At 43.8% G+C, this 9,489-nt stretch overlaps 1 protein-coding gene across 1 annotated transcript in view; it reads right to left on the bottom strand.

The window, feature by feature from the left end:
• abcc8 (ATP-binding cassette, sub-family C (CFTR/MRP), member 8) overlaps positions 1-9,489 on the bottom strand; it is a 75,380-nt gene that overhangs the window by 14,000 nt on the left and 51,891 nt on the right. The window contains exons 21-24 of the mRNA XM_076271460.1: positions 8,593-8,673; positions 5,700-5,837; positions 2,637-2,762; positions 2,073-2,169 (exon numbers count right to left, since the gene is read on the bottom strand). Of these exons, the coding sequence (XP_076127575.1) occupies positions 2,073-2,169; positions 2,637-2,762; positions 5,700-5,837; positions 8,593-8,673 (442 nt within the window). The remainder of the gene's footprint in view (positions 1-2,072; positions 2,170-2,636; positions 2,763-5,699; positions 5,838-8,592; positions 8,674-9,489) is intronic.

Here is a 9,489-nt window from a genome sequence, read left to right as displayed (position 1 = left end):
TGATACTGGATACTGGATGGACAAAATTATTATAATATATTTAGTTTACACTTGCTCTTTGCACTTGCTCTTTTAAATATAGTGTGTTTACTTACACCTGAAAGAATTCTGATGGAAAGGGGGGAAGAATGACAAATGAAGTTGTGAACAATGTGCTCACAAATGAGCATTTCATTGTTCTTGACAACCTTATCACACTATCCTCCATAATACTGATAACTACTGTGTCCTTTTTGCACAAGACTTTAATCAGCTAATCTAAATCAACAGACCTTTGAACGTGCCAAACATAATACCCCTGAATCACTCCACTGACTCAGAGCATCAGTTAAGCTCTCTTCCTTCCCCTTGTCCTAACAGGACTTCAGCTGTCTGGGAGTGTCTCTGAGAAGCCAAGATTGTCAACAGTAGGCCTTGTGTGTTTGGTAAACTGTCTCATTCTAACTCGCCTGGGGCTGGTAGCTAGCGTTTGACCTCCGAGGGCAAAAGGAGATACGTCAGCGGAACAGCGTACAGGGTGTTCTGACCATCACTAGGGGCAGATCTGTCTGTCTAGAGTCTGATCTAGTCAAAATCGGTAAGAGAGAATGACAGGATGGCTGAATGGATATATGATGATGAGTAAGGTTCTAAAGACCTGAGTATATTATTATATTATCCATTCATTTGGCAGCAATAGGAAACAGATTGCATATGGCAAAATGCGGCAGTTGCAACCGGCACACAGAAACACACGTACACACACTAGCATTAGCCAAACTGCTAAGCTCTAACACCCACTCATCACTCCAAATATACCACATTGCATCACGCATGCAGCCAGCGCATGTGCATCATGTGGGTGTCAGGTTGGAGAGAGGCACACATGGACGATCAGAGGAACAACCACTGAGGCACCACACACACACACATGGACGATCAGAGGAACAACCACTGAGGCACCACACACACACGCATGGAAGATCAGAGGAACAACCACTGAGGCACCACACACACGCATGCTGGTTTTACTATCCTGGTTGTGTGGGAGGAGGGGGGGCAGAGCAAGAAGAACAGACGGAGTGTATGTGGGGGGGTGGGGAGGTGTTGAGGTGGGGTAAGGTATGGGGAGGTTGATAAGCAGCGAACACAGAGCAGTAGGCAACCACTTGTGCACACATCGCTGAGAAAACCATGCCATCAACCCACACCTGTGAACCCCAGTGCTGGAGAAAATCCACAAGTCCACAAAGAGAGGCCCCCAAGGTACAGAACACAACACAGAGCTGGTAAAGAGCATGTCGTCTTACTTCCACACACAGAGAGAGGCATACAGTACACACTACAAAACATGACAGAATCAACAACAGGGTGAAATTACTCAAGACTTGGCTGTGATCACTGTACATAATTAAATGGTTATCCCATCATCTACAAGGCCGGCCCACAGCATGGATGAAAAGATAGGATCCCAGGGGAACGCTGTTGGGCAACTGGTTACAGCGGCCAGACCATATTTGGGTCCACATGCCCATGGGGACCCGGGTTTGAGTCCGGCCCGAGTCATTTCCTGTTCTCTCGGAAACGCTTCCTGTCACTCTCTCCACTGACATGGAAGCCCCTCCCCCAATATCTATATATATATAAAGGTAGGATCCCAGATAGAAACTCATAGTAATTTAGATTTAGTAATTGAGATACTGCTGTTATGGGCCTTAAATGACAATAATTAGTACTGATTGTAAGATTGAAGCCAATTAGAGCCAGTTACAAAGAGGAATTACTTTACGGGAATAAATTAAGCGGTCTTCTTCTGATATGTGACTACACTTTGAGCAGAAAATAACTGTGTCACTGAGATATGAATCAGTAGACTAACATATTGTGCTTCAGACTTGTGATTGTATATCAAGACAAAAAGACAGCTGACAGGTGATGACATTCTTGAATGCGACAAACAGTGACAAGCAATAAAAACATAAACTGTGTGCTTAAACACATCTTCAGATATTTTACATCAACAAAAGGCAGACAAAGTACAGTGATTAGTGGACAGTGAACAATGGTGAGAGGTTTGCAGGGCTTGTGTTTACCTCCATCCTCCTCCTCGGTCTTGAGGGCCTCGCGTGAGTACATGGCCCTGCGGAGATTCTTCCTCTCCAGCACAGTCATGCTCTCTGCCACCGTCTCCTGAGCCCAGAGGCAAACCACAGTATGTAGCCATGACGTACAGTAAGAGCATTTGCTCCATCCAGGGGCGAAACGACCAAAACGCGATAACAACCGCCCCCCTATCCCCCTATATTTTATGCCTATGGCTCCATCAGAGGAAACACCCTCATAGAGTAAACATACAATTAAATGCTGTGATTACTTCATCTGCCATCTTTAAACAATGTAAAATGTGCCACAGTATCAATAATGAGTAGGACTCTAGTTCAGAAGGGTATGATTACTGTAAACAGACTCTGAAGAGTGACAGCCACTGTACTGGGGCAGGGGAAGAAAAACAGTTCCTAATCATGTGGGTGTAGCGGGAAAGATATCTCTTATGAAGGCCTGTAATCAAACGTGCAAGTTAACCAACCAAGGACTGTTTCACAGAGGTAGGGGTGGGGGGTGGTTGGACAGTGGTGGACCCTAACATAATTCCACACCTTCTCAAATTCCTTGTCCTGTCGGTGCATGAGGGTCTTCCACTGCTCAAACAGCTCCGGCTCGGCATTCTGGATGTCCTTCAGGGTGCCCTCTGTATGAATGCTCCCATCCTTCATGGCAATGATCTGTGGATAGAGACGAGAGAGCTGCTCTTTAAAAGCTCATCTGCCACAGTAACAAAGCACAGTTTTTTTTTTCAAAACTGTCAGAATAAATCAAAGAAGATAAGGCCGCACTTTGCATACAACCTTGTTTATTGCACAGACACATTTGCTCAAGTGTGCTCAAGTGCAGCCTTTTCTTCTTTGATGTTACTTATATGTTTGGCCAAGCACTCTCAAAAATAAATAAGAAACTGAGTGAAGCCTGCTCCTACCACACAATTCTCTGTCAGAATAAATACAGTTCTTCTCTATCAAAGTAAACAAACTCTTCTGTTTCCGAAAACGTCAGCCTCACAAAGAGCTATTTTCACTGCAGGGGCATAAGCACACACTCAAGTGCCCTCAGATGTGAGAACACACTTGTCAGGCTGAAAGAAAGAGATGTTTCTGTAGATACATCCGCATCTCCGAGACTCCGACTATTGCTCTGCACTTAGTAAACAATATGGACAGCTTTGAAATGTTTTCTCCATATCTTATGATACTCCCATAAGTTTGTATGAGATCGTACAAGCTTTTCATATCCATTTGCCTCAACTACATTTACATTTAGATTATTCAATTAGCAGATGCTTTTATCCAAAGCCACAAAGGAGGAATAACAGCCAAGCTGCAATGCAGAGGAGACCTTAGCTAGCAATTAATAGCACATTAATCAATTCTATTACCAGAGGATGAGAGTGCAGATGTTCTAGTGTAGTGAAATGAGAAAGTGGTAGAAGAAGAAGGAGGTAGAGGAGGGAATAGAGGGATGTGTATGGGCAGTGTGTGTGAGCTGTGTTAAGTTGTTAGGACTGTTATATTAGTAGAGACTGACCTCCATTGATGGACTACAATCCCAGTTTGACACAAACCACACGTCAGTCCAGCCCACTTCACTCAAATACGCAATTGTAGAGTACTGTTATTAGTCCTGTCCTCTGAGACTGACTTACAGTAAACACATTAGTGATTAGTCAGTCCTGCCACCACTGGAAGTGCTTGTAGTGTCTCAGTGTGTGGCCCAGAAGGTAGGGCTGTGCAATTAATTGAATTAATCGATTAATCGTGATTATGACTTCCAATTATGAAAACAACATAATCTAAATTTAATGATTATTTTGCTACATTCAGTTTCATAACAATGCTCTCCTTTTGTTAAATGCAATTTAACAATGTAAAAAATGTAAGTTTTGAACATTGATGATAGATCCAAAATCACTGAGTAATCGTGTTTCATAATTGTGATCTCAATATTGAACAAAATAATAGTGATAATGATTTTTGCCATAATCGAGCAGCCCAACCAGAAGGGGAAAAATAATGGAAAAGCAGGCAGGTGATCTTGGCTATCTCCCAGATCTATAAGAGCTTTGCTGAAGCACTGAAGCAAAACATTTAGCTTCAGACCCACCGACTGGCTTGCTGGTTGAGTAATGATTGTGTGTGCAGTGAATAGAAGATGAGAACAGCAAGCTCAACAGTGAGGATCCTCCCTGGGGACAGAGTAATTAAGGAACACAGAGGGAAACTGGGATCAAGAGAAACTGCTCAGAGATGAGAGGCTTAAAACCAAGATACAGATTTTTAAATACACTATTTATATAGCATTTTTATTTGGTGGGGTATTAAGGCTGGCTTTGCTTAGAGTCTGCATTAACAGGACATAAGAATGGCATGAGACGTCAAACGTCAAGAAAAAAGCTTTCTTGTATTACTTTTTTGCATGTACTGTAATGTATACACCCTGGGCTTGTCAGCCAGACAGCCGTATATGTCAGGCTAATGCATCTCTGGCCACTTGCTAACGTTGTCTACCCATTCTGTTATCAGCTCAGGTCAGGATCAGGCAGACAATCATCATTAGCTAAGACTGATTTATTAAGGTACGGTTTGCAGCCCTTGGGTGACAATGACAGTGCATACCTTGACAGCTCAACATCATTGCTCAACCTGCCGGTCTATTAGCTGCGCCATTCTTCTGACCCTATGCTGCGTGCGCACCCAACCTAGGCTCTGGATGATCACAAACATTGAAGGGGTCTACTGGTGTTTTTTTGCATTCAGGCTACTGTCAGTATGTGTTGTACCTTGAAGGAGGTCCGCCAGCCATTGTGAATTGTTGCTGTATCCAGCATTATGTTGTGTGATGTTAAGTAGGCTTGGTTGTTGATCGCCTACTGTGGGAAATGTCCTAATTATAACAGACAAGATACGCCTTTCCTGTGTATACCTAAAATGGTATGTTGACATCTACTCTTTTGACTGACATGAGAAAATGATGTAGCTTTATTTACTGGGAACCTAATTAAGATGTGTAAGATCCGTAGGCAGCCGTGGCCTACTGGTTAGCGCTTCGGACTTGTAACCGAAGGGTTGCCAGTTCGAACCCCGACCAGTAGGCACGGCTGAAGTGCCCTTGAGCAAGGAACCTAACCCCTCACTTCTCCCCGAGCGCCGCTGTTGTAGCAGGAAGCTCACTGCGCCAGGATTAGTGTGTTCACCTCACTGTGTGTTCACTGTGTGCTGAGTGTGTTTCACGGATTGGGATAAATGCAGAGACCAAATTTCCTTCACGGGATGAAAAGAGTATATATACTTTTACTTACTTATACTTTTGACCATGCTGGCATGCTGAAACTAGTCCATTCACGACAAACCTGATTATTTTAAACTATGAGAAGGCAAACTGCGATGCTTATCTGCTGCTTTTCATCATCAAAAACACTGGAAGTGTACTCATGAAGGAAGGCAGGAAACATTCTCTACTCCCTTGTACAAGTGTTGCTGTGGTTCCAACAGCTTCTCCCCGCTGGTTTGAACAGCTGCCCTGTCTGGTTCCAGTGACAGAACTGCTCATCACAGGCCTGTATTTGATCCGCTATGTGGGTGAATGACCGTAAGGCAGCCATGACTCACCCAGTCCGCGTGTGGCAGGTACTGCAGCTTGTGAGTGACCAGCACCACTGTCCGCTTCTCCTCTCTCAGCAGCTTCAGGATGCCCTCCTGCATCAGGTGGTCGCTCAGGTGGATGTCCAGAGCAGAGAATGGGTCATCCTGCACAGGAGGAGAGAGAGAGAGAGAGAGAGAGGGGGGGGGGGATGAAGACAGAGATTAAAAAGGGTTCATTGTGTCCATTCAGAACAGTACAGTACTCAGAGTGGTAAGAGGAGAGGGAACATTGTTTTCTCTCTCTCTCTCTCTCTCTCTCTCTCTCTCTCTCACTCTCTCTCTCTCTCTCTCACTCTCTCTCTCACTCTCTCTCTCTCTCTCTCTCTCTCTCTCTGTCCCTGTAGGGCTAGAGGACGCTGTGCTTATGTCCACCTAAAGGCCCCTGGGGAGGACCATCATTTATTAATAGCCCTAGTCTTAGTCAGTCAGACACGGGGGGGCGCCCACACTCAGCTTCAGCTGTCCTTCCCTGCGCTGATTACACAGCGACAGCATTGCGCTTAACCTCTGGTGCACAGGAGCTTGTTGAGGCACACACGCTGTGGCTAATTACACAACTATGGCTATGAATGTGTTAGTGCAAGTTGTGGTTAAATTACACAGTTCTTCAGAGTGCTGCAGAAAGTTCCATTCACATGAATGGGCCTTCCCAACGTTCAGGCCTATGTTAAATCTATATAATCACCGGCAAAATATATAATCACCGCTGTCAATGGCAACGGGTTGATTAACGTCTTTCATATCCCTCCGCAAGATGTCTGTTCGCTTATTGCAATGGAATTTCATTAAAAGGGAAAGTAAGCTAGTAAGACGTTGCCACGCAACACCTGAAACTGTCAAGTTCTATCTGTGTGGCAAATTTATTTTGTCAGCGGAAGACACGTAACGGTAGCAAAATCATTTTTAAAGACCCATTGTATTAGGTTTCTTTTCTCGTTTTGGCAAGTAGCCGTGTAATAAGCGGGGTCCGCTGCGCATTGGGGTTCTGTTCTCCCTGTCGGGACTTATTTTCTGATAATTACCGGCGGACAATACATTATCCCTTACATATAACAATATATACATTTAATTCTCTGTTGTGGAAATACCTCAAGTAGTATTCATAGGAGTCATATCTGTCAAAGATGTATTGCATGTAGACGGGAGGCAAGAGGCAGGCAATTTCCTCTGAAAGGCTGGTGATTTCCTGTCATGGTGTTAATACACAAAACACTGCTCTTCCTCTTCTTGGTGCGATTAACAATTCCAATACTCCAAAATCAAAGAAGATCGCACTCCAAGAGATTTTTGTTTTCTTTTTAATATTTTCTAATATTTTCTAGCTGCAGGGGTAAAAAACAAATGTTTCGGCCATTTCGAACTGATGAAGGTGTAGGCCGAAACGTATGTTTGTTATCCCTGTTGCTACTTAAGAAAATATTAAAATGAAAACAAACATTTCTTGGAGTGCGACCTTCTGTCATATATTTGAATGAAATTGAAACGGCCGGTTATGCCCAAGTCACCGCAGGTTTTCTGGTGAGGCAGATGGATTGTCCCTCAGAGCTTAATAGGACTAAGTGAGAGTATGACTGGATATTTAAACTGTTTGGTGAGGCTGTCTGAACCAATCATGTCACTCCGTGACTCATTCAGAGTCACATTGGCAAAACGAGACAACAAGTTATCCGGGGGGAGGTGAGTCAGTGAGGAGTCACCGGGCAGATTCGGTGTGAGGAGCAGACGTGTGAGTGTGGACAGACACACACACAGACACACACACACATCCAAGTAAATTGTGAGTGATGCAAGTCACCCCGCTCACAATCTGTTTGATCTACTGCCCTCTGGGAAGAGGTACAGAAGCCTGCGCTCCCGCACTACCAGACTCACCAACAGCTTCATACACCAAGCTGTTAGGATGCTGAACTCTCTCCCTCCTCTCCCCCCTCCACCCTCAGCTACATAACATCCTGGACATTGGACCCACAATGGCCGCCTGCACCACTCCACTTGCACACTTGTACACTTTGCAACTTGTTGCTGTTGTCCTGAAAACACAACACTTCTGCTGCTCTTACATAACTTGCACCACTATGCCACTTTATTTCTTACTTAGGTCAAACAGAACTACCTCAGCCTCTTATTGGCCTGACTTTGCACTAGTATTTTATTTTATTGACTGTCTATGCACAATTTCAACCAAATTTTGCTGCTCTTATTTTTTCATTATATGTGCCCTCTTATTTACTTATTTACTTACTTTTTTGTTTACTTGAATGTTATGTTTGTCTGTGGACTTAAAATTGGTAAAATATGTCTTGTCTCCACCGTGGGATAGTGAGAAACGTAATTTCGATCTCTTTGTATGTCTGGAACATGTGAAGAAATTGACAATAAAGCTGACTTTGACTTTGACTTTGACTTGGGTATAGACATACACGCCAAAAGATGCATACTCTGACCCACTAGTATATAATTACTATTAGCCTAATGGACACACACACACATGCACACACACACACACACACACACACACACACACACACAACACACACACACACACACACACACACACACACACACACACACACACACACGTGCATACGTACACACACACACACACGCGCGCATACATACACACACATACATACACACACACACACACACACACAACACACACACACACACACACACACACACACACACACACACACACACACACACACACACACACAAACACACACACACGTGCATACGTACACACACACACACGCGCGCATACATACACACACATACATACACACACACACACACACACACACACACACACACACGTACACACACACACACACACACACAGAAAGAAAAGAGGGCTCACCAGAAAGACTACATTAGTGGACTGGTAAAGGGCTCTTGCCACTCCGATTCGCTGGCGCTGACCTCCTGACAGGATGATTCCCTGGGGGAGGGAAAACAGAGAGATGGTGAGGGACAGAGAGAACATGAAATGACAGGGAGGAGGGTAAGTGGATGAATTGAAAGGAGGTTGAGAGATAGATACAGTATATATAGAGAGAGGGAGAGAGAGAGAATGAGAGAAATAGAGCGAGAGAAAAAAGACATGTCAATTTGAATTATTAGAAAATGAAGACAATTTCCCATACTTACTGGGAGAGCACCATTGAAATGGAAAATTGAGAGAGAGAGAGAGAGAGAGAGAGAGAGAGAGAGAGAGAAAAAGTAAAGGGCTGAGACAGTGAGATGGACAGGGAAGTGGTGAATAATGATTTAGCTTTTGTAACAGCAATGATGCATGCAAACATGTGCTTTGTCTAAGTACACCGGAACATTTTGGGGCCGTATTACAGAAACTTCCTATCTTAAGTCCTAAGTTAAGATAGGAAATGTGTAAGATAGGATTTTTCTCAATTTGGTATTACAGAAACATATCCTATCTTAATTTAGGAATCCTATCTTATCTTTTGCCACTTCTGTTAAAGGAGAATTCCAGTGTGACATTGACCTAAAGTGGGTTGAAACATGATACCGAGTGTGAACATATGTCTAGCTCATCTCGGCTTGTCCCCTGCACTCAGAAATCTGGCACTAGTTATCGGCCTAGCCATGCAAATAAATCACTGTTTTACACCATTTACGAGTCTCAAAGTAGCTCCATACTTCATTGGTAGACTTCCGAGGGCCTTGACATTTAAAACGAGACATTGTGAACTTTGAAAAAGCACTGGTAGTTTACAAGACGATTTATACAGTACCT

Source organism: Alosa pseudoharengus, unplaced genomic scaffold, assembly GCF_046254945.1.
Source record: "Alosa pseudoharengus isolate Yale_2024_CS ecotype anadromous, Long Island Sound unplaced genomic scaffold, YU_APseudo_1.1 YU_APseudo_1.1_scf_10, whole genome shotgun sequence".
Classification (NCBI taxonomy): Eukaryota; Metazoa; Chordata; class Actinopteri; order Clupeiformes; family Clupeidae; genus Alosa; species Alosa pseudoharengus.
The sequence above is the reverse complement of the archived record's forward strand: the minus strand, read 5'-3'. Positions and strand labels throughout refer to the sequence as shown.